Below are 26,605 nucleotides of genomic sequence, written 5' to 3' on the forward strand. Positions count from 1 at the left end.
AATGTGAGTTTTATTTTTCAAAATTTGTAAAAGATAAATAAATATGACCAGATAGACCGAAAATGAAAATATGAGATGGATAATTATGGACAAATAATTTGTAAATAAATGGATTACATAAGATAAAACTATAGAAGAACATACATTAGTAATATATTCCTAAAAATTAAGTCTAAGTCTTCTTTGTTACTACTCATTTTCCCACTATTACAATTATACCTTTGGATTGAAATTATATTCATGTAAATATATTGGATTTAATTTAACTAATTGAGGATTTGGGGCTTAATAAAACTAATTTATTGCTACCTAAAAAACTGAGACAAATTATGTCGAATTTAAAATTTTCGTATTTTTCTAATTAATCCCACAGAACAATAAATGGAGATAAATGTGAACTCTATTCCCAAGATCATAATCAAATGTCTCTTTCTCCATGTCTTCTTTCTTCAATTTCTTCCACCACTGTAAAAAAAACCAAATAGCATAACAACATTATAAGCAAATCTAGAGAAAACTGACAACACCCCTGTATAAATAGGCATTCCCCATAAATTCTAGAACGCTATACTTTATTATTTTATCTTTATATCTAGATTTTAATATATTAAAATCTAGAGAATAATATATAGTTCTATATAGATTTTTTACTACTACAAATTATCTACATATTTCTACTACACAAAATTAAAGTTTATAATTTTTTATTCCAACACCGCTATAAACTGTCATTGATATACGAGAGAATTGACTACGAGATACGTCTTCTTTACCTTTAAAAACAGACTTTTTCAGTATTTATACATGTCTTCTACCTTCTTTGAATGTGATATACAAAAAAATCGACTAAGGGGATATGACATCATTTCTTCGGTTTAACAATATGACTTACTTCTTTTCATGCTTCTTTTATATGTGATATACGAGCAAATCGACTATAAGACATGACTTATTTATCTTTAGAAGCATACATCTTCGATTGAACAACATGACCTCTTTCGTAGCCTTATTTTGTCTATGATGTACTCTGTTGCCATATGCAACTCATTTTACTCCCTCCGTCTCAGATTTATAGGCACATTTTGCTATAAAAGTCCGTCCCACATTTATAGTCACATTTACAATTTTTCATATTTGGACATAAAATTTTACCCCATTATTCACTAAAATTACACCCACATGCCATTATCTGCATTAAAATAAATCAAAACAAAAATAAAAAATCAAAAAGTCAAAAAGGAATCCACCTTCAACCAACCCACTTCATTTATTACACACTCCATCATCTCACTCCACCATCTCATTTCATTTATTACACACTCCACCTCTCACTTCATTAATTACACACTTCACTAATTCCTCAAATTTCGTGTCATAACTAAATGTGATTATAAATGTGGGATTGAGGGAGTATTTGGTTTTTCAATAAATTCTTGTTAAGTTTAAATCGGTCTTAAGAAATAATTTTGTAACGGTTTAATATAGTAGGTCTTACCTTAGACCAAACATGGAACACTTATTAACACCATACAAATAACACATGAATCATGATAGTGAAATTTACATTTGTGATTCTTGGCCTCAAATATAAACTTGAGTCTTGAGTTTGAGAAGTGGGAATGCAAATTAGTTGCAAATATAATACACCATATGAGAGTCAAAGGGGAAAATAAAAATGCTACTATATTTACTAAAATCATTAATAGAGGATTTTGCTTCTGCACTCTAATTTCTTGTATATTTGATATAAGAAAATTATGACTAATTTTGATAATCATTTTACTGATTAAACTCCACTTTATCTTCTTACTTCATATTGCTATACAGTTCACCGGTCGAGCCACAGAACTCGTTCAAAATTCCCCCCAATTTTTTGTGATTAGGGTTTATATCAATCGACATATGCAATGGACATCACAAACGGATTGGAGCAGACGTTTCAGGACGGAAAAATTTACCGCCATGTCAATGCTCTCATTGTCGCCCATCTCCGTGACAGCAATTTTAATCAGGTAAACCCTTGATTCACCATTTTCTGTTTGCATCTCTACTTGTTTGCTTAAAAAGACTTCATTTTTCCCCACCTCTCTTTGTAAATAAGCTTTTCTGAGCTGAGAGATGGAGTTAAATTTGCTTGGAGTTTGTTTGAGTAGAATCTGGAGGTGAATTTGTGTTTCAAACTTTTGTTAAGTTGTAAAGTTACAGCCTTTAACAATTTGGGAGGTTTCCAGACTGATTGAAGTTACCTCATAGTTCTGTTCTGATTTGGTGATTAAGTAACATTCTCAAGTTTCCTTTTAAATGAGACATTCAGCCACATAATAAGTGTAAAATGAATCCGAGCAGCCCATGTCGTAGCTGCGATTTACACCGGTCATTATTATTTTGCACATGTGATCATACCAGCAGTTGTGAAAGTTCGAGTTGCTGATATTGTTCTTCTCCTATGCAGGCAGCCAGTGCGGTTGCATCAGCCACAATGACGCCTCTAAATGTCGAATTTCCCCCTAACAAGCTCCTTGAGTTGGTGGCCAAGGTTTGGACATTTTGGTTGTAATTTTGATTTCAACAATATTGAAAAAGATTGACAATTTCTGAGTAATTATGAAAATAAGGATATATATATGTGGTAAGAACTCAATTTCCAACAGGGTCTTGCAGTGGAAAAGGATGAGATGCTAAGAGGGGTATCTTCAACTACATTATTTGAATCAAGCATACCTTCAGCATATGGCTCAGTGCCTGCTCCGCGAGTTGTTTCTTTGGATTTCAGGTGTGATATTCTGTCATAGTTTTATTGCTGAACTTTATGATGTGCTTGTTAGGTTCGGAAATTATTAATATGTTTCTTAATTTTTTTTTCCTTTGATGACTTTTGTCAACCTTAAACATTCTAATACATCTCTTGGCAATTATGAACAACAAGTAATAAATATTAAGTTAGTGATCAGATGAACAAAAGGGTTTCTCTGTCCCAAAATACATCATCTTTAGTACTACAAGGGATTGTAAATCAAACTCTGACATAAGCACTACTAAAAAAAAGGAAAATTGCATTTCAAGGATCGACATATATATAGGGAGAAATTCCGAAAGAGGTTAGAAACTTAGAATTTAGATTAGTAATGGTCTTCGATATGCCTGTTTGAGGTGTACACAAGTTTTCATTTTCTCTATCCTATTCGGAAACATCCAATTATTTTTTGTTTCTTATGCTTACATTTCTCTCATTCTAAACTCAGTTTTGGGAGGCATCATCAAAAGATGCTTTGGTATATTGTTTTTTCTAATTACTATAATGTCTAGAAGTAGAAGTGATAATGATAAAAATGATCCACATAAAAGGGCCACATCCTAATATCATATGATCAATGGTCAAGAGTGACAAAATTTCTTTTCAACAGTGCCGTGCATAATGTCAAAGGAGCATCAAAGAGTTTTCCAAAGCATGAAACGCGGCATATTTCTGAGCACAAGGTCTGATATCACCATATGAAAAATCTTGTGAGGATACTTCTGTTTAATTTTACAAAATATAGATAGATGAAATATGCTAAAGAAACCCCTCCCCCTGGATTTTGTAAAAAGAATGTAGCTAGATGTGCAAGATTTAGTCCTGACGGAAGATTTCTTGCAACTGGAAGTGCTGACACATCAATAAAGCTATTTGAGGTTAGTTCCTACTTGTTAAGCATGAACATATCAATTATTGTATCTAACTCATTGGTTTGTGCTGCCCAAAACTGAAACAAATATATTACAGGTATCAAAAGTCAAACAGATGATGCTTCCGGACCAAAGAGATGGTGCCCCTGTGCGACCTGTTGTACAGACATTTTACGACCATCTACAAGTAAGTTTTGGTAATAAAGTAAATGGTTGAATCTTGTTATCTTGGTCTCCTGAATAAGCATGCTGCATTATCACATATAGATCCAAAGTACAAATATTTTACACCCATCTTGTGTTTTCATATTTTTTTTTTACGATTGTGCTTTGAATAGAAAGAGTGAATTGTTTCCTAGTTTATAATGTTGTATGCTGTATTTTGCTATGCAGCCAATAAATGACTTGGATTTCCATCCTCACAACACAATTTTAATTTCTGGGGCCAAAGATCGCACAATAAAGTATGGTCCCCAACCTTTATGGCTATTGCTTTTATGTTCAATAGACAAGATTTGCAAGTTCACCTTAAAAAATTAGAGTTTTTTAGCCTCAAGTAATTATTGTTGGACTCCTACTAATCCTCTTACTCAACGTGAAGGATAAAGAAATTATATTTGAAAGTTTAATCTTAAATATAGCTTTAGATTACTTATTGGATGCCTAAACTCATTCGTATGATGCTTGTTGATTGGCAGGTTCTTTGATTTCTCAAAAACAGTAGCAAGGAAAGCCTTCAAAATTATTCAGGTTATCATTTGTCTAATCTATATTCAATAGTTGATCTTCCTTTTTAGAGAAATTTACTGTGTGTAATCTCTTGTCTAATCTTTTCAAATTAAATTTACAGGATACTCACAACGTGAGGTCCGTATCTTTTCATCCCTCTGGAGAATTTCTTTTGGCAGGTTATTACATCATTTGAAATCTAAAGTACAACTTCTGTTGAACATTAAACCAGTCTTAAGAAGTTATAAAGGAGCTTTGTTCTGTTTAATATAATTGTTTCATGATATTCTAATTTAATCGAGGATGTGCTTGGAATATTTCTATCTTGATGTGCTGATGATCTAATTTGATTACAGGAACTGACCATCCTATTGCACACTTGTATGATGTTAATACTTTCCAGTGCTATCTATCAGCAAATGTTCAAGAGACTAGCAATGGAGCTATAAACCAGGTAAACCCAACCCTGTTCTGCTACAGATAAATATATTGATCATCACGGTTCTTGTAATCCATCAACTATCTCACATTTCACTTATTTCTTGCAGGTCAGATATTCGTCAACTGGTGGCATCTATGTAACAGCTTCGAAAGATGGAGCTATTCGGTTATGGGATGGGGTGTCGTCGCAGTGTGTCCGCTCAATTCTTAGTGCTCATGGAACAGCGGAAGCTACTAGTGCAATTTTCACCAAGGATCAGAAGTATGGTTTTGTCATGTCATTGTTTATAGGAATAATAATAACTGATCCATAAAAATATATCCTAGGAAATTTGACTGAAAAAAGATATAGTTCCATAAATCTTCCTAAACTCAGGTTGAGGAATATATAGAGTTTTCTGATGTTACGTATCACTTTCTAAGGAGCACCAGTCATTTGTTCTACCATCGGCATTTTATTTGTTAAAAGTGATCATTTAAATCACTCTACTTGAATTTTCAGAATTTGGTGATATTTTAGAAGTAACTTGGTCATTTCTCTCACCTTTTGATCTCTGTCACAGGTATGTTCTTTCTTCTGGAAAAGATTCCATGGTGAATCTTTGGGAGGTTGGGACAGGTAGGTTAGTCAAGCAATATTCCGGGGCGACACATACACAACTGCGGTCCCAGGTACGGTAACATTTTTTTGTCAGCTCTAGTTGAGCTTTTTTTTATATTGAACTTTATTTTCCTAGTCTTTCATCTGTCAACGGCTTTTAGATCAGAGCTTATTTTCTGTATTTTGAAGAATATACTTTATTGCGTGAAAATGTGCAAGCATGGCTCTGTTGAATCCAAAAATGCGCGATTATGGTTTTGTAATGTTGTAAAGGATTTGTTGATGTGATTGATTACTCTTGTCCACTTCCCTACTGCAGGCTGTTTTCAGTGAAACTGAGGAATTTGTACTCTCCATTGATGAATTAAGCAATGAGGTTTCTTTCCTTGGCTAAATAATTTTTTTGGCATGAATTTAGTAAGAGATGTTCTTCCTTTGGTGATGGATGTTTATGTTTTTGTCACAGATTGTTATATGGGATGCTCTTACAGCTGAGAAAGTAGCTAGATGGCCTTCGAACCATGTGGGAAGTCCCCGTTGGCTCGAGCATTCACCAGTCGAGGCATCATTTGTCACATCCGGAACTGACAGATCGATTAGGTTTTGGAAAGAGGCGTAATGCAACCACCCAAGCCTCATTGGGCTGTTTCCTGGTCAGGAATCATCCCATTGAATACCCAACTTTGATTTTCACTTCAAATAATGTTTGATGGAGTTTTGGTCTTATTACAGTGATCAGTCGCTCGAGTTTGTAGAATTTTATTTATATGAAATGTTACAGATTATGAAAAATAGTACGTATTTGATTGCATAATTGACCAAATTTTATCAACTCTAAAACATATGCATAAAGATATGAAGCAACAGAGGTTAAGATGGTATAGTAACATAAGATTCAAGAAAGAAAATAGAAAACATAACTGGAATCAAAGTTACTAACTGCAGCAAAAGTCTAGGCACGGCAACTATCTAGGAATGATCCAACATTGTGCAATAACCTTTTTTATTTTTGCAACATGGGAAATAATCCTTGACATAGATAGGGTGAAAGTTGCCAGAATCTTCAAAGAAGTATGGTGACAATGTAGGCTACATTTCTGTTGAAAAAAGCTCGATAAGCATCGAAACGGAAAGTATAGAATTTTGAAAACAGCAGCAGCTTCCCATGTAATCTTTGATGAAGCCTGAAATAGGAGCAGACAACTATTACTACCTGTCAAAGATAACATTGTGTACTTATAAAAAGAATTGAAGGATCTTCTAACAATGCAACTGATATTACTTCAACAATCAATGTAAACTAGCAAAGAAAGAGCTGGGTAAAAAATTGAGGGTGGTGATGCCAATATACAAAACATTAGAATCATAGGAGATAAGAAGACATGATGCAGAAACTACCTGAGTGAGGACTAATTGATAGCCACAAAGATAAAAATGGATCAGCGAGGTTCAAGAACAAAACAATAATCCGTAAAGCTCATCAAAACTTAACAAACATTCTTGTCATCTTTGCGGGCAAATGATACATTAACGCTTCGTCAGCAACAAAAATACGCGTTTGACTATCCACATTCATTGCTCAACCTCTCAATCGTATGTACTATGTATATACATGAATTAATTTTAATTTGGGTGCTGAAGCAATGGAATTCTTGGGGAAGGCATTCCTCAATATTTTGGTCCTAACAGACTGTTTTATGCTCTCAGTCAGTTGAGAGGGTTTATCTCTCATTCTTTGATGGTAGTTTTCAAATTCAATGCTGCAAATTACAAACTCAAGGATAATGCCACAACTGAATGAAATCCTAGGACAGATCATAATCTAGAGAAGTAAACATCTACTATAATTCAACACAATGAAACATCAAATTCTAAATCATGCTCGAATCTAGAGAAAAGAAGAGAAAACTCACATGTAGGAATTCAACATCAATCTCTCCCAAAAATTCTGATGGTCCCACAAAGAAGAGGGTAGGAGCTTAATAAGCACGCCGCCTCATCTTCTTTGGCTTCTTCACAAAACTCAACCGAATTTGTTTAAGCCGTCTCCTCTTCCTTGCCATCTTCTCAGGGAGTGTCTCCCTCTTCTTCTCCTTCTTCACCGCAGTATCCTTCTTCTTCACAAATCTAGGATCAACCTTGTACGGCTTCGGCTGCACAGCCAGCCCGCTGCTCTCAGCCTCCTTATAAAGGGCGTTAGCCTTATCAAGACGTCCATGAGCACACAGCTTCCCCATCAACAAGTCATAAGTCTTGATACCCGGCTTGCGTCCATCCTCCTTCATCATTGCAAAGACATTCATAGCATGATCAATCCTCTCAATCCCACACAAAATCTTCAAGAACTCATAATAAGCCTTGGTATCCAGAGCATCTCCAAACCCAGCGGACTTCATTCTATCAATCATCTCATCCCCTTCACCAACCCGCGCAGCCTGATACAAACTCTTGATCAACACAAGAAACGTAGTCTCATTAGGGTAACATCCCCGCATCCGCATACTAGAGAACAGTTCTACTGCAACCGACGTCTTCCTAATCTTGCAATAATTAGTAATAAGCACATTATACGTCTCCACATCGAGTGGAACACCGTTCCTCTCCATCTCAACTACCACATTTCTTGATTCGCTCTCAAGCCTAAAAGGATCCTTCTTCCTACAAAGCGTGCAAACACACTCTAAAATCGCATTGTAAGCGTACGTACCAACCTCAAATCCACCCCTCTGCATTTCACCAAGCAATCTCTTGGCTTCATCCAACTTCTCATCCACACACCAACCTTCTATCAATGCATCACATATATACTCATCAGGAAAGAACTCATTCGCCAAACCCTTAACCATTTTTTCGGCATAGCTGGCGTAGCCTTGCTGGCAGAGACCCGAAACAATCAGCTTCAAAGAATCCAAATTCCTCACAAACCCATAGTCTTTCTCCATCCTCTCAAACAATGCAACGGTCTGTGAGGGCCTCCCGGCACGAACCATTCGATCAACGAGGGATTCAAGACTCTTAACCCCAGCAACTCCACGGCCATCCACAAGAACTTCGTGTGTAGCTTTGAAATCCTTCCTCCTCCCAAAATACTCAACGAAATAGGAGTAAACCTCATCACTTGCCTCAAACCCCGGCCTTGATTTGGCCCATTTGAGGAAATCTAGCGCCATACGCCCCGCATCAGGGGACATGTTGAGCGTGGAGTGGAGCACCGCGGGGCTAATCCGGACGTGTGAGAATGAAAGATCGAGTCTTTTCTGAAGAGGGAGGGGCTCCGCATCCGGATTTTTCTGGAGCTCCTCGGAAAACAATTTAGCGATCGAATCTTCACGATCTCCTGATTTTTCAGGGTTTTGATTGAGAGAATTTGCGGCTGGGATGTCTGTTTGCGAGGAGAAATTTCTGATGGAAAACCAGTGGCGCCGGGCGGCGGAGGAGGCGTTTGAGGAGAGAAATTGGGGGCGGTGAAGTGGTGGAGACGGCGGCGGACATCGAGGGGAGGGGAGGGGATGGTGGGTGAGGGAATTGGGGGAGGCGGAGAAGCAGCGGGGGAGGAGGAGCTTGCGCAGGTGCAATGGCGAGAGCGGAATGGTAGGCTTCCGCATTTTCACTGTGTGTGAAAGAGGGAAAGGGTTTTGGGTTTTGGAGGTGCAGTAGAAGAAGACCTCTGATCTGCTGCGACGAAGTCCACTGACCTTTAAAATGGATTTTTCCCATTTCATCATGAAAAAAGAAAATATAGTATTTTATAAGAGGGAATAAAAAGTCCATAAAGTTTGCCAAAGTATTATTTTAGGTCCGTGAACTTTAAAAATATTATTTTAGGTCTGTGAACTATAAGTTAATATCATTTGAGGTATTTTAAACTTTTTTCGGACGAAAATGCCCTTAAGGCCTTCAAAGGGCAATTTGGACAATTCTTTCGCTACTTATCTTGCGTCAAAAATCTAGAGTCCAACAATTTTTTTTACTACTACTATTTAATTCAGTTACCATCCAAATTGAATTTAAATATAATTAAAATTTGTCGTAAAAAATATATGTTAGTTTTTCAATTATTAGATGACTAATTATTTTATGATAGTTAATTGGGACTTGATACTTTATTTTATTTTTTCAATCTAAACTGCATTCTAATAACTTACTATAGGTGATGTATGAATTCTATTTAGTTTATTTGTTTTGAAATTAGATAGCTATTAATTTGGATTGTCATTCGGAGATGAATTTCAAAATGGAGATCAATTAACATCTAAATTGAATTTAATATAAAAATTTATTGTTAAAAATCGTTGGATTCTATGTCTCTGACGCAAGGGCTGACAATTTTTGACAAGACACGATAATCTGACACGAATCCGCACAAAATTATTGGATTTGGATCAAGTCTTATTAGATGCGGGTCATTATTGGATCGACCCACTAAGAACACGAAAAAATCGGGTCGGATGCGGGTTGGATGCGGGTCGGGTTGGGTAACCCGTTAAAAATTAATATTATTATTTTTATTTTGAGTAAAGATAACTTACAAAAATTGTATACATAAAATTCCCTTCAAATTTTAAAAAGGATAATATTAATTTATTTTGATTAGATAGCATCATTAATTACATATTTTTGTGACTAATTTGACCTTATTTATCATTTTTAATTTTTCATTTGTATTGTTGTACAGATATGTACCAGACCCTTATTAAAAGATAAAATTTTAGAGAGAATAACCATCCATAGTATTTTAATAGAATAATTTTTTATTCATTTTATTTAAACTATCACAATGATATAAAGATAAATAAATTGCTTTTTTTTTTTACAAAGTATAAATTAGGAGAACACTCTTTTGTTTGAAAATTCTCTCATATTATTTTTGAAACCATTGATATTTTATCATTAATTTCTAACTTTTAATTTTGAAAATAATATTATACATATTGGTTGATTATTCTATATAAAATTATTAACAATATAATATGGGTCATTCAATGATGAGACATTGTTGGGCTCAACACATATAATAGTCATGAAAAATTATTAGTATTACTATACGATAAATCACAATATTTTCAATATTTCATTTACTGTATTATTTTAATATTATTTTTATAATTATTTTCATATGATGATAACAACACGTGGAACCTACTGTTTTTTCATGCAGTATTATGGAGTACATATTTTTAACAATGCAGTCGTTGGTATTTAACTTTAAATTGGCTCTCAACCACAACTCATGCTTCTCATCCCCACCACTTGCTCCATTTCCTCATGCCTCATCATTTCACCAAAACTGCAATTCTTGAAAATTGAAATCATATCCCACCTTCACAATATTTACAACAACCAAACTAATCTACTTTACTCACAAGAAAAAGATCAAGGTTCCCATGTAAGGCATGATTGCCTAGATCCATGATAGTGTTAATTGCTTCTAACTCTCTCTCTAGGGAGGAAGCAGTATGTGGGACGGTAAAAGAAAAATCATTTTTCATAAAGGAAAAAGAATATTTTTACAGCTGATGTGAAAGGCAAAACAGGATTAACATGGGTTGGCATCTTAGGTGAGTAACAGCTTAAGCACAAATTTAAGGCTAATTAGAAGCATTTGATTCCTAATCATTAAGGATGAAGAAGAAGGGTTTCTGGTGCATATCTTGACTTTGGTTGTGTGACAGAAGGACAAACCGTTTTGTTTATTTATAGCTGATTGAACAGATAGTTGGACAAAACAGCATGAAACATATTAAGAAAAAAGGTTTCTAGTAAAGTTGGAAGAGCTTATGTTAAGTCCTACTTTCCAAATCCAAAATTTCGTTGAGCTCTTGTTTGAGTGAAAAAAAGGAGCTTCAGTTGCAAGGGAATTCCAAATTACAAAAACTCATTGATTTGAGATGATCAGATGGTTTTGCTGTAGAAAAAGAACGTCATGTGATGGTTGGTAAGGTTATGCTTCTACTAATTTTTGGTAATGGAGTGTTGGGGCAGTTAGGTGTCTTACATATTGGTGTATCATCTCTTTCATAGCTGGACTCTATGCCTATAAGCATTCCTCTTCCCTTTTCTTCTCTTTGAATTTTTTGTCAGATGAATCATAATTCATGCATGTCTGAGTTTCTGTTTAAGTGTCTGCTGCTGCATTTGTGTGTGTGTGTGTTTTGCTTTAGAGTATGATACGGGACGAGATTCGCAGCCCAAGATGCGACTATTATCAATGTATTCAGCCTTCAAAGTGCTTGAAAAATAGTTAGCTCGCGAGTTGAAAAGGTAGACTTCAGAAATCTGTGTGTTTGATGATTCAGGTTCCTATTTGATGTGTTATTTTCATTTCAGTGATGATTTCATAAGCATTGATTTGCTTCTTGATTTCAACCTTCTCTTCGCAGTGACTCAGGAGACACTGATAATGAAGGAGAAATCAGCCGTTGTCTCTGCGTCATTCTCTGAGCTGGTGCTTTTCGTCTCCGACTTGGCTTGCTACTGAATATACGCTGTGGGATAGAGGGTGGTGGTTCACAAGCAGAGGTGATCGAGGAGATCATTTGATCTGTTCCTTTGGATTCGTTTTCGCCTCATTCATCTGCTAATTTCTGCTTCGAATCCAACCAAGAATTCTGTCTATCCATCATCAATTCTTTGTAACAGATGCAAACTCAACCAATTTGATCATTGTCACATCCAATTTATGCAATTTGCATCATTGTAAATAATCATCCATAGTCAATTCTTTAACAAAGATGAAACCATTCAAACTCGAACAATTTGATCGTTGTTACATTAACTCTGGGTAAAACAGACTATACCTTCAGAGAAACAAACAACTGTAAAATATATGAAAAAAAAACTATGATGTATCTCTCGACTGAGCTAGTCCTATACATAGAATAGCATCCAACGACAGTTAGCCGCGTTCCCTTACAATCTCTGTCATTTCTTGTTGAATCCGAACAGAGATTTGATGGCATCGATGGCATTCTCGTTGATGAAAGACTCATCATATTTCTTCATAAAAGGATCGAATTCCTCTGATTTCCTGATGTTCTCAAGGTCAGGATCTGCCCGAATTCTACGTCAAAAGTGGTCATAGTCAGAAAAGGATTGATTTTATATAATGGTGGGATGTTAGATTCTGACAAAACATCAACCTTAAAATCTTCAAATCCTGCATCCAAGGCATCCTTAAGAGCAGATGGTCCAGCTTGTATCTGCAACAAGAATTCACATACTCGAGTTCAAGTAGACTAATCAGCAGGAAGTGGGATTGAAAACGAACAAGAAGGCAACATAGCTGCATCAATACCTGATCAAGCTTTGCATAGCAGCAAGCAAAGCCTCATCTGGTTCCGGTTTGGACCCTAATACCGACTCAAACTTGATGCACTATTTATTAGCACTAAAAATACCTGCAAGCTTACAGGGTAGATCTAGTATAGCTAAAGGTTAGTACCGGGATATCGAACACAGGAAATAAGATTGCAACTGACTACCATTTACTAAGCATCATATACTATCTCGAGACACGGAATTTTTGGTTTTGGTTTATTAAACTAGACAGGAAATAAATAAACAAATAAAATAAAGCATAAAAACTTATGATACAAAGCAGGCGTAAGAAAGTACTCCCTCCGTCCCACTTAAAATGCAACATTTGAGAATCGGCATGGGATTTTATGTAGTGTTGTTTTGTGAGTTAATGAAGAGAGAGTAAAGTAAGAGAGATGAAAAAGTAGAGATAGAGTTGTTTCCATTTAAGGAAACGTTTCATTTTTAATGGGACAACCAAAAAAGGAAAACGTTGCATTTTTAATGGGACAGAGGGAATAGAATTTAAGGATTCAAAACTCAATTGACTTCCTTGAATTACGGTCTCTAGTGTTATTAAGTCGGTCACTTAACTAGATTAAACCCCCTTCCGAGGTGAGAAATCCGTAGATTAGATGTAATAATTGAAGTCCCCTTCTAATTCATAGACCTAACTCCTAAAAGATCGTTAAGACCAATAACCTCACGTGAAACCTCAACTCTCCCGAGTTCTATTGAATTAAAGTGTGAATTATCCCTTTTTCAAGTCAACTATTTCGTCTCCCGAGTACTCTAATCAACTCTAACATATATTCAAGAGGTAGCTAATCAATTGAATATAGAAGCCATAAGGATAAATCAAATAACTGCAAGAGCTAACAAGGAAAATCAATTTAATATCTTCACCAAAAAAATCCACAAAAGTTGTTCTACTCATAGACAAGTAAAAACTACAAATAAAGTACGAGACATGAAAGAAATAGATAAAACCCAATGTTGAATCTTCAATCTTCAGTCTTCTCTTGCCTGGATCTGCAGAGCTCCGCTCCAATGGAAGATGGATGATTATATGTGTGGATTGTGGGATGGAAGAAGGTAGAGAGGGAGAAGGATTGGAGGCCCTGAGATAAAGATTGATAAATTAGGTTAAGAGGTATTTATAGGTGGGAAAAAGGTTTATTTTTGATAATTTTCGTGCCCTACAAGATATGGGAGAGATTTGGCTTCACAATATAATAATTTCTTTTCTTCCGTGAATTTCCGCCTAAATTTCTGCCAGCTTTGACTGCACTGCGCAACGTTCGTAGAATGGTCATAACATTCTCCACAAAACTCCTATTGAGACGTGCGAGATATTCACACAAAGCTCTTTCGAAGACGAAGAGAATGGTATGAATTAAGCACTGATTGGACCTCAAAATCGCTGGCAGAATGGGCTCGAACAGAGGCTGCTGCACTTTGGCCTTGTTTTCACCTTTTTCTATCTTTTTCTATCATTTATCAACAAACACGTCAAAAATACCAAATGTATAGAATACACAATTTAAGAACATAATTTGCATGATTTACATTTAAAACGGGTCAAATCTAGCCCTTAAAAACATGCAAAATCCGTGTTTGTCAAAACTTCTCCAAGGCCTCTTCATACTTTCCGCTCCGGCATAAAAAACGACAGCAACATTAGTGGTTATTAATCAGAGAAGATGGACTCATTGAAGTTCCTCACTTGTAAAGCTTGAGTCCTTCGTGTAGTTCTCTCTCTCGCCGCTCCTTCTGCTCTTTCTTTCTCAAGTAGTTCTGCATCTGCACCCATAGAAGTTGCACATTAGTACAACACAATCAAGCTTGTTGTTGTTGGGAAAGAAATGGGATAATCAATCCTACTCACTTGGATTTCCCTAACTCTGCTGCTTACAACACCAGAATTCCTCAGAATTTCCTTTTCACGCGAGCATTTGGGCAGAAAATCTAGCAGCCGTAGGCGTTGGAGACTGCCACCTTCCCAAACACTGCACCCTTACTCAGCTTTTGAGTCACTGGTCCAGATTTGCATGGCTACCCCTCAATTCCGCAGAGGTTGTGATTGTTGTTCGTTGTGATTAATCTTTTGGACGATAGAGACAGGCGATGAGCAATGGGATAGACGTATATTTGCGGTTATGTATGTAAATGGAAGATTGACGTGAAGGGTTTAGGGGGATTACAACTTTCGCTTGGCAGCTATTATATTTGGCATCAATCTTCACTATGACGTTAGAATTGGATTGGGGTATGATCGATTTGTGGATTCCTCATTATCTAGATGCTACACTAATGGTGATCGAAGCAGGAAAACATCTCCGAGAGAGACATGGCTACTTATTATATGTCACCTTGAGGACAAGGTGATTTTCGTGCATGTGGGAGTTGATAGGGCCCTCGATCTAGCGAATCTTGCCAATCATATCTCACCAAGATATAGCATCTCTTTTTATTTTAGTTAGCTATCCTTATGCAATCTTTATCTTTATCAAGTCTAGTTAATTTTCTATAAATTGTGTAGATCTTTATTCATTGAGAAATAATAAATAAATTATTCTCATTCGCGGTTCTAATAGTAACCGTGATCAGGCTCGATAGGTCAAGAACCTATCAGAAGACAACATACTAGTGGTTGCAGAAAGTCCCTGATGAAGATATCTTCTACGAGCCACGTGGCATTTTGTGGATTTCCCATACCTTTTTCTTTATTTTTTCATCCAAGCAAATATTCATTTAATTATTATACAACCTTCGTCCCAATCCCAACTAAGTTGATGCAAATTTTTTGAATACGGAAATTAAGAAATCCATACTAATAATAAGTGGCAATTTTCTGATACTTTTCAGAAATACCACTTTTGCATTTTTGGCACATCATGGTTTAATTTAGAATCTTATGTTATCTTTTATGGAAGTTTATGTTAAGACCTCTTTTGGCCGATTTTTGGACTTACATCCTTAGTAAGGGCTACAGACACTGTTTCCACTCTCCATTTCTCAAAACCCAAAACTTGAAGCATCCAAATCATCATGATCGTCATCTTCTCCATTATTCTCAAAATCATAATCTTGATTCAAGTAGTCAGCAACACTCAGAAAATAATACTCATATTCAAATTCAAGAGCTCAGCAACAGGGACGAAGCCACTATGGGCCCCCAGCTTATGCTATTATTAGTATATATATTCTACACAAATAGATAAAATCTCACCTAATGCAGTTGGTTTGGGCCCAAGCCTCTAGTCTTAGTGTCCCAGGTTTGAATCCGTATGGACAAATCCTTATATTTTTCTTTTTTTATGTCCTACTGTTTTATTTTCCTTGTTTTGTGTCCCAAGTTCGAGTTCCCTCTTGAACAAATCGATTTATTCTCCTTGTTTTATGTCCAATTTTATTGTCTAACACTCTTTTCTCTGTAATCTAAAATAAATGCATTTGTACATTATATGCCAATAATCATTTGAATTGACTAAAATTTTACAAATCTTAGTAAATTAAAACTAATTATAGAAAAATAATTTACCTAATTAGATAAACTAACATATCAAATAAAATGAATTTATCGACAGCTTTATTTGACGATTGTATGCTTGTAACACCATTTGGTTATTTGTAATTTAATACCTAATCTTTGGGATCATTTAAGCTAGCTCTAGCAATCATTGCAATTTATTAGATCCCTTCAATTTTTCTATGTGAAATTGCATTTGAGATTTGACATGAGTTATATTCATACGAGTCTTTATTTTATTTTCTTACACTTTTATGTCGAAGAGTTTTACCCGAACTGCTATTTATTTTCATATATATCCGATTTTTGTCTTATTTTCTAATTTACTTACACTTTATTTTCTAACAATGACCAACATATCTATATCTAAGTTCTACTACGTATCTCTAATTTTTTTTCCTCTAATTATTTATATATATCGCTTGCAATTATCTATTTATTGAAACAACTTTTGGCCATACCGATACTAAAAAATACCTAAAACTTGGGCCCCTCAATAAAAAATTTTTGGCTTCATATCTGCTCAGCAGCCCTTTATACTCTAGAAAAACATTGACACCAAAGCAGATCAACATCACTCAGAAAATTGCAACAAGTTTTTTATAAACTCCACAATCTGAAAGTCAATTTAAATCAATTTCAGATAATAAGTCAATAAAAATCATTGAAACCAAAGCAGATAACAGACATCAACTGTTGAAATTTTAAAAATAAAGGTTTAGGTTCATGGATACATAAATCAGGCAAGCATACAGAGAAACATATTGACATAAAAGCATCCGCAATGGTGCTTAGGCCAGCCATTCTCTCCCCTGCCACGTCAGCAACACTAAAAAAACCACCTGCCACGTCAGATTTAGGCCAGCCATAGGCCAGCCGCAATAAAAACAATTCAAAATATACTACATTTACGGAATTAAAATTGCGATATACGGAATTAAATTTACGACACATATACGGGAAAAATAATCCATTCCATTAAAAAAAAAGTACAAAGATTTTAAAAAAAAGTACATGATTTTTTTTTTAAAAAAAGGGCTTCAACACACGAGCCCCGCCATTCTCTACTCCTCATCGCTGTCGCCGTCGTCCTCATCGTCGCCGCCGCCGCTGCCGCCACCCGTGGTATCTGAGCCCACGTCGGAACCCCCCAGCCGTGACCTCGCGATCTCTAAATCAGCACGCATGCTCTCGAGCATCTCGTAAAGAAACCTCTTCTCCGTGGGGTCAGTGGCGTTCTTCCACTCTCGGAAGACCTGTAACATCTGAGCCCGCGTTTGGTTACGCGAATGGAGAGTATACTCGAGTGGGGCGGCTGGGAGGGCGGAGGACTGGACCTCGCGGGGCGATAGGGGGGATCCGCCCCTCGCAGCCCACTGCGCCCGCTTGTGTCCAACCGGGCGGGGGCGACCAGTAAATGAAGGAGGGGATGGAAACTCCTCAGCATCCGGGGGGAGGTCGTGGGATCCGCCGCTGCTGCCGCTGTAGTCGCCGCTATAGTTAAGTCGCTGCTTCTTCGGCCACCCAGCGTCGCACCCCGCCTGAAACTTCTCGGAGTCCTTCAACAACAAGAAGCACTCCCAGAAGGTGAACTCCTTATACTTCCCCTCCAAGGGGAACTGACTCGCAGCGATCCTCCGGGCGTCGTCCTCAATCTGCCCACTTCTGAGCTGACGAAGGGCGTTGGCGTACAAATTCGCAAAACGGCCCACCGCGGCCCTGGTGCGCTCCCACCCTTTCCGGACCTCCTCGTTGCTGTAGTCCTTCCCGTGCGGGCAGTGGCTCTTATAGGCAGCCCTGATCTTCGCCCACATGTTGACGACCCGCTGGTTGTTCGCAACCAGTGGATCGTCGCACACCTCCAACCACCCCTTGGCCACCGCGGCGTACTCATCCTCTGTCCACTTCCTCCGGCTAGTGGCAGCGGGCTGCGATGACTCGCCGACCGCCTTGCCCTTCCCCTTCCCCCTCGTCTTCTTCTTCGGCGCGGCCGGCGCCGCTGGAACGGGAGTATCATCGTCCCCGAGATCGATCCCCATATCATGCAATGACAGAAGGTCATCGCCAGAGAACTGCGTCTCCACTGGGGTCGACGTGTGAGACGAAGCCGTCAAAAAATCAAGCGAGGGCCGATATACCGCGTCCCCTCCCGGTGACCCCTGCACCCCTCCCCCCCCCCCGGCATCCCGGGATGCATACCGTGCGGCATCCCCCCCTGCCACATCATCCCCATCATCTGCTGCAGCATCATCTGCTGCTGCATCTGGGGCATACCCCCCCACCCGGGCGCTGACTGCCCGCCGCTCCCCTGCTCGCCGCCCGGCATCCCCCACGGCATACCCCCCCGCATACCCCCCTGGTTCCCCCCCATCGCCCCCCCGGCGCACCAGCCATCATCCCCATCATCTGATTCCAAGGGATGTTAAATCCCGGGCCCATCTGCCCCCATCCAGATCCCACGGGTACTGTGGGAGTCAGAGAGCCGCTCGTCGCCGGACTGGACTCGTTGTTGTGATCCATCACTCGATGATGCTCTTGAACAGAAAGGTAGAGAGAGAGAAAACTCGTTAAAACAAGCGGTGCAAATGAAAATGAAACGAAAATCGCGTTTATATATGATTTAAAAAAAAAAAAATCAAAAATCGGCGCTGGCCAATCGGGCCTCCACAATGGCGGCTAGCCGATCGGCTAGCGCTTCGGCCAGCGACGAGCGATCGGCCAGCCCACGCCGATCCGTCGCCGAAATCGCGTTTGCCGATTGCAATGGTTCGGCTAGCCGGTCGCTAGCCGACCATTGCGGATGGTCTAAGTGTTAAAATGGAGCTTAACTGTAATTGCTTATATATAATGGTGAGGGCATTGGACTAATATTGTGAGAAACTAGAATTAATTCAAAGGTAAAACTAAAGTCATAGGTTAATGGTAAATTATTTACAAGAAAATACAACTGTGATTTTGCTGGTGGGAGATGATCAAATAGAGGTATGTTTTTAGTCAAATACGACTGATTTTTCGCAATTTGGGAGTTACACACAGAGCCATCATGGGAATTGACAGTTTTAAATTAATTGACCTCTATCAGATTTAGAGAAATTTCAAATTTCATTTGAGGTTCATATTAGGAAAGGTGAGCAAATTTAATCCTCAATTTTGAAAGGTTAGAAACAAATCCTTTTTTCCGAAATCTCTTTGAAGAAGACCACTTTATCTGCTGCGACGAAGTCCACTGACCTTAGGTGAGGATCCCACTTTTAGCCGTCGATTATTTCAATATTTTAAAAATATTTTTCCTTATTTCATGATGAAATGGTAAATGCATTTTCGTTTTGAGTAATAAGGTGTTTTATTCCTAATTGACACGTGGCAGACACCCTTGCTTCGCCGGAAAACACTCAATTCCGGTGGCCCACGGCGGAGCTCTGATAAAAGGTATCCGAAATTTATCAGCATTCACACTCCCATGCATTTGAGAGCTATTGCTTCCTACCATTGTTTGTTAGCTACAATTATCCTTCTTCCGGATTAAGGCTGATTACTTTAGTTTCAAATTCAAGATTATTAGTAAAATTTATGCATTGCGTTGAAGAAATTATTGCTATTTTGGGAGAAAAATTTGCATCCGCTGTTTAATTTGAGGATTTGGGAGTCATACTAATTCAAGCTTTTAGAGCATCCGCATCGCGTCTCGATGCGGGCTCGATCTCGTCTCTCCGAGACGAGACCGCATCGAGACAGCGCTGCAGCCTCCCATCTCGTTGCCATCTAGTCCCGTAGCTCGTTCAGGAGAGCAAGCTGGCGAACTCCCGTTCATCCGTGATGCCCGCGAGTGCCTTTTATAGCTGTTTTTTTTCAAATTTTTAATTTTATTTTCTATTTTTAAGCCCCCAATCACTTCTATAAATATCAAATCATTCTCACAAATTATCCACCATAAAAAAAACTCTCTTTAATCATGTGTTTTTTATATCTTTTTTAGGATTTTAAATTGTAATTTTCTTTTATTTAATGAAGTGTGTTTTCATTAATTGAATTTGTTGGAAATAAAAATAAAAAATGAAATTGAATGAATAGTTAAGGGATAAGATGGTTAAAAGATTGAGGAATGCAGATGTTGTCTCTTAGTTAAGCGATGGGTGAAAAGTACAGTGGGGCCCATGAATGAGACGGTTAAGAGACAAGATGCGGATGGCCTGAAAATGGAGCTTTTGGTAGTAGAGTACTTACTCTTCATTTTATCCCAAATTAATACATTAGTTCCATATCTTCATTGAATGCGCCCTTTGCTTTTCTATGTTGATTAATAGATTTAATAGAATCCTTGTATAAAAGTTGTAAGTTTTGAGGCCCTGTTTACATAGTTTTTCCCTTACCTTGAAGCAGATATGGTATATGAACTGTGGCCGAGCTCATCGACTCAGGTTCTCGTCTTAAATCACTTTTAGCATCAGTTCTCCATGGCTTATCTATCAGCTGTAAGTTTTTATTTCATCACTTACCTTCAACTTGTAAGATAGCCATAAACTCTTCACATTTACTTTCCGTCAATCATCTTTCTGAAGTGGATACATTGTTGTTTCATGGCACACTTGTTGAACAAAGTTAGGCTAATTTTCTTACGTTTCTGTATCATTGTCCTTATCGTTTCAATCCAATTTGACCACCATCATCGTTAGCATATATCCTTTGAGATTTATGGCTGATGTGCTAAGAGTATGCCGTTGATGTGGCTCAGTTGCTGCAGAAACAAAGAAGGGATTCTTGGCTGTCACGGATAAGAAGGACGGATATACTTTCCTGTACCCACCCCTTCGGGTGACAGGTGTGCTACATCGTAACTTCATCCTCAAATGTTTCCCCTCCATCTTACCCACATTTTATCGTGTTGGTTGGATTGGGAGGTTGCTGTGGAAGGACAAGACAAGGTCTACAAGATGTTATCGAGCCTCTTGAAAGCGTTAGTGTAAATATAATCCCCAGCGCCAAACAAGATATTCGTGATTTTGGCCCCCCACAGGAGGTTTGCAAGGCAATTTTCCTACTTGCTTTGTCTGTCGTATAACTGTGGACTTTTCGTTCGAACATTGTTCGTATAGGTTAGCGAAACTATAATTCAGAAGGTCTTCACTTCTCCTACTCAGAAAACAAAGCTGATTGAGGCATCAGAGGTAAGTTTTTTTTACTTAGCTTCATGTCTACAACACACACAATTGTGTCTTTGTATTCGTCCTTTTACCAATTATAGGAAGCCGAAGCTCATCATACAGCACGACGTGGAGGGGAAATCGTATTACACGTTTGACTTCATTGCGAAAGCTCCAAACTACACCCGTCATGCTTTGAGTACCGTCTGCATTGACAATGGTACGTAGCAGGCTTCGTTCTTGCTCATAGTTCAAATTCAAATGCTTTAGGCTTCGTTCCAAAAATGATAGCACATTGAAAAGCTGAGCTAATTCAATTGCAGGAAAGTTCTATACGGTGACAACAGGAGCGAACGAGAGGAGATGGGAGAAGATGAAAGATAGGCTGAAAACCGTGGTTGATTCGTTCCAGATCTTCAATGTCTGAAGGCGGGGATGTGAGGTGTGTTGGTTCTTCGTCATTTATAACATAAACTAGAGGCATGGATACGAAACTACTAGTCTCTGCACATTCTGTTTTGTACCTCTCCAAAAATATGTATATCTTCTAATTTAATTTAGTAAAGAGGTGACATATTTGGCATTGTTTAGTAAGCATGTATACCATTTTGTGTGCAAAAATAGGGGAATGAATTCATAAATAAAATGATTATATCATCTTAATTCGTGTCATTTATTCTCTTTTTTTTTTTTTTGGCTGTGATGCATTCTTATTCTTAGGCCATCAACAACTCAAATTCCAATCATACCACAATTTAAATATTTTTTATTTCATCCTTGTTATAATTGTTATCCAATTTTAAAATTATATTAATTAAATAATAAAAGCTTATATATAATTTATTCATAAAATTGCATTATTTAAATTCTAAATACAATCAAATAAATGATTCGGTTTGTGGTGGGGCCCAATGCCCTGCAACACAACCGCATTCGAGGCCAGACCGCACAGCATGCTCGGTCTCATACTGCAAATGCGGTCATGGCCTCTTGGCAACCACAATGCATGGGGCTGGGCCGCAATTGTGGCCTAGGTTATCGATGCTCTTACAAGGACAGTTGGGAGTGTGACAAATTTGTTGTGTTCACGTTGATTCTTGGCCAACAAAGAAATGGAAGTCGCATTCATATATGTTATCGAGAATGTGATTTTTTCCCCTAGAAAATAGGTTCTTTTTGGTATAGGGGAATTAAAGAATCAACCTCGAAAATTGATAGAGTTCTTCACAATCCCATATTTATGTAGAACGTAAATAATTATTCAAAATATTTTTTGACGTGGAATCTTGTAACGATGTTTTCATGTAAGAGTGCTTATTAATTCACGCAATTAGAGTTTACTAATCCTCAATTTGGATTCAATAGTTTAAATATGGGCTAGAATTTCTCACGTGTCCCCATAGGAGATCGCCTCGTGCTTATTTTATTCTTGCTAGGAATATGCCTAAAATGATGGGTATTTTAATCGATAAGGAGGAATAATAATCTTGGAATTTCACTTTTTATATGGTAGTACTATGATAAAGAATTTGTGGAAACTAATGTCGAATACGATCATGGAATCGCTCCGACAAGATGGGATAAGATGCAAAACATTACAATCACCCTCTTATATTGGTTGATATATATCTAATGCAATTCAGTGAATATTGAATTGGTAGTTTGAATGATTCATCACTTAGATGAAAATTTAATTTTGTATTTTCAATAAAAGGGGGGGAGTAAAAGTGGTTAAGCTTTATGCAAGCACAACTTATATTCCCTAGAAAAGAAGCATATGACTCGGATTCATATTCTTCAATCGTATGAAACCACATCATGTAATGATCATATGACCCATAATTTCCTATGGTACTTATCAAAAATTAAATAAGTAATCTAGTATCATATTCGTAGTAACTTTTTCCACCGAACAAAACGGCCAAAGGCTAAAAGATAAACATGACATGCTTTGAATACATACTTAATATTATGCTTTGGGCAAGTCTCAATTAGTCATCACTCATACATAAATAAATAAAAATTTATAATATAAATAAATAAATAAAAATTCAATAATTCAAACATATTGATACATAGTAGTATTAACCAATCATAATTGTAAAAATCACTTCTTTTTTTCTCTATATTTTTGTAACTGTGATTGATTGAGTACATCATATATTAATGTGTCCAAACTATGCATAAGCTTCAAGATTTGTTTCCCCCAAAATAATTAATGATGGTCATTAATTTAGTTCAAGATTGCGATCGTTTGTCCCACAACATAAGGAATGTTATCACCAAAGTCCAAAAAAACCAATCATATACTTATCCACAAGAAATAATTCATGACATTAATTAATTACAATGACAATATCGTGAAAAAACCAAAACAAGCAAGAAAATAAATGACAATACATCATTTAAAAACCAAATACTCACTAATTACCAAAGCACACACTCAACCTCACATTGTTTTTCATATATATACATCATTTTCCCAAACAAACACCATGCAATAAGATCGATACCATAGTCCTTCACATCCAATTTTTTTGGTTCTTTTTTTTCGTTGACTTTCTTATCATTCCAATTTTGACCATAACTTGACGCTCAAATTCAAATTAGTTGAAGAACCCTCGAGGAATAGCTTTGCAAACCAGTGGATGCTTCATCTCCATGGACATTTTCAAGCATTCCGATAAATCCACACTCGAAGCACTCCACTTAAAGGTACGAAGCAACTGCGCCAGCCAAAGATGGACCGTAGCAAGTCCCATGGCCTTACCGGGGCACACCCTCCTACCCGACCCAAATGGCGCCAATCTGAGATCCGACCCCATGATGGCAACATCTTCCTCTATGAACCTCTCGGGCCTAAACTTTGTGGGCTCGGCCCACACCTTCTCATCGTTCGCTATGGCCCACATGTTGACCATGGCAGTCGTGCCCGCGGGGACAAAATGTTGTCCCACATGTGTGTCATGGATCGCCAGCCGGGCCCATGAGAGGAGTGGGCCCGGAGGATGCATCCGGAGTGTCTCCTTCACTATGGCTTGGAGGTAAGGGAGGTTTACGAGGTCGGAATCAGTTATTATGGTTGCGTTCGCGCCGATTGCGGTGTCGATTTCGTGTTGGGCCTTGGTTTGGATGTCCGGATGAAGAATCATTCTTGCAAGAATCCATTCTAACAGAATTGCAACGGTATCAGTTCCCCTAAATACCATTTCCTGAAAAAAAAAAACATAAAGTTTCCCAAAATATTATTATATTTTTATTTAGAGCAACGAAAATATATATAGGCCCACACACATGATTAGCACATTGTTGCTGTCACAGGGCGCAAAGTGGTCGAATTAAATTGGGCATGTTCCATTTCCACGAATCTATTTGAAGAATCTACTTTTGTAAGAAGATATAAGTGAGATGAGAAAGCAAATCTGAAACAGCTATGCATAATCCTAATATAATGATCGTGATACAAAACATGAAAGACCTATTAAACCTATTTATCTAGATGAAACAAATTAAGGAACCAAACACTAAATTTAAATGCAAGAAAATCTCATTCAGGGAAATTAAGGTTTATCATATAACACAAGCAAGTTTTAAATATCTCAATTGATCCCACGGCCAAATTTTTTCAGACACAAAACTCATGTACGTTCTACACAAAAGCATTCAAATCGCACAAGTGAACCACACCTTAAAAAAAAATAGATGCAACTGCAAAGTCACTACTAAAATGTTTGTGAGATTCGAACACCAGACTTTTGACTAGGAGTGAACATTCGGATTTTGGATCAGATTTTTACCCAATCCGATTCAAGATCCAAAGTTTAATGAAAAATTAATCCAATCCGCTCTGAGTTGTCCGAAAATCTAAATATAAAATTCAAAATCCAAATAATAAAAATCAATATCGAAAAATCTGAAGCTGGATAAAAAAAAAATTCCACAAAATTAATAACAGAATTCGAAAATACAATAGATATGATATATTATATTCATATTTTGGATTTTAATATATCCTATCCGATCCGTTCGATCCGAACATCCAAAATTTCCAAAAAAAATTGAACGATCTGAATTGAATATTCAAAAAATCCAATCCGAATTCCAAATTTCAATTTGGTTCAAATCGAATTTTCAGATTTGAAATTTTTGCTAACCTCTTCTTTTGACCTAGAAATACCCACATTCGACACTAGACTATCCCTAAAAGGAACTCAAGAAAGAAAAAAAGAAAACTTACCCAAAGAAGAGCAATCATGTCAGAATCATCCAACCTATTCTCCTCCATACCAAGCAAAACATCAAGAAAACATTGATTATGATCCTCCCTTTTGATGACCCTATGCTCCTCCACAATCTTCCCCACAAAAACCCCTACCCTCTCCCCCAAATCCCTACTCCTCCTCCTCACCCCCTGCAAATCCATCCACCCCAAAACAGGAAAATGATCACTCCAATTGAACACCCCCAACACCTCATACCCTTCCCTCACCAACCCCTCCAACTCCATAACATCACCACCATCATCCCATTTCCCAAACACACTCATCATCACATTCTTCAATGCACCAAAATGCAACACACTCCTCACCTCAACCCCACCATTTTCTCTTGCAATCTTCTCCATCATCTCCAGCCCTATCTCCCTTCTCATGCTCTCGAACGCCGCCAGCCGCCGCGGGCTGAAGAGGTGGAGCGCCGAGACCCTCCTGAGCCCCCTCCAGTAGTCCCCGCACGGCGCGAACCCCATGGCCCGGTGGAAGAGGAGCTCCCGGGCCGACTCTTTCACCGGGCGGTCGGAGAAGGCCGGGCTGGTGAGGATCTCCCGGGCGGTGCCGGGGCTGCTGGCGACGACGAGGCGTGTGGACCCCACGGAGAAGGCCATGAGGGACGTGGCGTCGAGGGTTTTGGAGAGGGATGCGAGGACTTGGTGGGTGAGGGGGCTTGCGAAGGCGGGGGCGAGGCCGAGGAGGGGGAGGCCGGAGGGCCCGGGAATGGCGGGGCGGGTGCGGGATTTGGCCCACGCGAGGCCGCCTGGGGTTAGCCAGAGGCCGAAAACTGCGGTGAGGAGGAGGAGCCATAGGAGGTGGAGAGGTGAGGAGTGGGGAAAGATGAAGAAGAAGAGGAATTCAGATGACATTTTCATGCTTTTTTTTTCAGTTTTTTAGGGTTTCAGATGTGTGAAAGCTAGGTTTTTGGTAA

The 26,605-nt window shown here is 38.1% G+C and overlaps 3 protein-coding genes, 1 long non-coding RNA gene and 1 pseudogene across 6 annotated transcripts; 2 read left to right on the top strand and 3 right to left on the bottom strand.

Moving 5' to 3' along the window:
- The first annotated feature begins 1,688 nt into the window (after nucleotides 1-1,688).
- LOC148930440 (Transducin/WD40 repeat-like superfamily protein) lies at nucleotides 1,689-6,277 on the top strand. The gene is made up of 14 exons (XM_089068444.1): nucleotides 1,689-2,012; nucleotides 2,453-2,536; nucleotides 2,652-2,773; nucleotides 3,405-3,477; nucleotides 3,589-3,672; nucleotides 3,764-3,853; nucleotides 4,060-4,130; nucleotides 4,365-4,416; nucleotides 4,517-4,574; nucleotides 4,752-4,849; nucleotides 4,944-5,098; nucleotides 5,400-5,508; nucleotides 5,757-5,813; nucleotides 5,904-6,277. The coding sequence occupies exons 1-14, from the start codon at nucleotides 1,908-1,910 to the stop codon at nucleotides 6,054-6,056; spliced, it is 1,311 nt and encodes a 436-aa protein (XP_088924570.1). The 5' UTR covers nucleotides 1,689-1,907; the 3' UTR covers nucleotides 6,057-6,277.
- A 16-nt stretch (nucleotides 6,278-6,293) lies between these two features.
- On the bottom strand, nucleotides 6,294-9,127 carry LOC125190822 (small ribosomal subunit protein mL104 (rPPR9) pseudogene; annotated as a pseudogene). Of its 2 annotated transcripts, none has more exons than XR_016137117.1 (2): nucleotides 7,351-9,127; nucleotides 6,294-6,650 (listed from the first exon to the last, which is right to left on the bottom strand). The product of XR_016137117.1 is annotated as a small ribosomal subunit protein mL104 (rPPR9) pseudogene, transcript variant X2 (transcript). The 2 variants fall into 2 exon arrangements; XR_016137116.1 differs by having other exon boundaries at nucleotides 6,294-6,621; nucleotides 7,351-9,126.
- A 3,108-nt stretch (nucleotides 9,128-12,235) lies between these two features.
- On the bottom strand, nucleotides 12,236-14,249 carry LOC148930441 (uncharacterized). Its single transcript, XR_016136343.1, has 3 exons — nucleotides 12,732-14,249; nucleotides 12,577-12,636; nucleotides 12,236-12,497 (listed from the first exon to the last, which is right to left on the bottom strand). It is a non-coding gene; the product is annotated as an uncharacterized LOC148930441 (long non-coding RNA).
- A 4,833-nt stretch (nucleotides 14,250-19,082) lies between these two features.
- On the top strand, nucleotides 19,083-22,069 carry LOC125209686 (psbP-like protein 1, chloroplastic). Its single transcript, XM_089066475.1, has 6 exons — nucleotides 19,083-19,095; nucleotides 20,684-20,737; nucleotides 20,998-21,084; nucleotides 21,164-21,282; nucleotides 21,359-21,626; nucleotides 21,730-22,069. Exons 1-6 carry the CDS (start codon nucleotides 19,083-19,085, stop codon nucleotides 21,831-21,833), a joined length of 645 nt encoding a protein of 214 aa, XP_088922601.1. The 3' UTR covers nucleotides 21,834-22,069.
- A 1,613-nt stretch (nucleotides 22,070-23,682) lies between these two features.
- On the bottom strand, nucleotides 23,683-26,605 carry LOC125216857 (cytochrome P450 78A5-like). The gene is made up of 2 exons (XM_048118629.2): nucleotides 25,644-26,605; nucleotides 23,683-24,618 (listed from the first exon to the last, which is right to left on the bottom strand). The coding sequence occupies exons 1-2, from the start codon at nucleotides 26,547-26,549 to the stop codon at nucleotides 24,013-24,015; spliced, it is 1,512 nt and encodes a 503-aa protein (XP_047974586.1). The 5' UTR covers nucleotides 26,550-26,605; the 3' UTR covers nucleotides 23,683-24,012.

The sequence above is a fragment of the Salvia hispanica genome, chromosome 3 (assembly GCF_029641045.1).
Source record: "Salvia hispanica isolate PSC_SH4W2 chromosome 3, Shi_PSC_v1, whole genome shotgun sequence".
Taxonomy (NCBI): domain Eukaryota; kingdom Viridiplantae; phylum Streptophyta; class Magnoliopsida; order Lamiales; family Lamiaceae; genus Salvia; species Salvia hispanica.

Bases quoted from the DNA above. Each gene is read 5' to 3' on its own strand.
- LOC148930440 (XM_089068444.1), top strand. From the start codon at position 1,908: ATGGACATCACAAACGGATTGGAGCAGACGTTTCAGGACGGAAAAATT. The intron at 2,774-3,404 runs GTGTGATATTCT...TCTTTTCAACAG, and splicing joins GTTGTTTCTTTGGATTTCAG to TGCCGTGCATAATGTCAAAG. The intron at 4,575-4,751 runs GTTATTACATCA...ATTTGATTACAG, and splicing joins TGGAGAATTTCTTTTGGCAG to GAACTGACCATCCTATTGCA.
- LOC125209686 (XM_089066475.1), top strand. The intron at 20,738-20,997 runs GTAAGTTTTTAT...GATGTGGCTCAG, and splicing joins CCATGGCTTATCTATCAGCT to TTGCTGCAGAAACAAAGAAG. The intron at 21,085-21,163 runs GTGTGCTACATC...TTGGATTGGGAG, and splicing joins CCCACCCCTTCGGGTGACAG to GTTGCTGTGGAAGGACAAGA.
- LOC125216857 (XM_048118629.2), bottom strand. From the start codon at position 26,549: ATGAAAATGTCATCTGAATTCCTCTTCTTCTTCATCTTTCCCCACTCC. The intron at 24,619-25,643 runs GTAAGTTTTCTT...TTTTTTTTTCAG, and splicing joins ACATGATTGCTCTTCTTTGG to GAAATGGTATTTAGGGGAAC.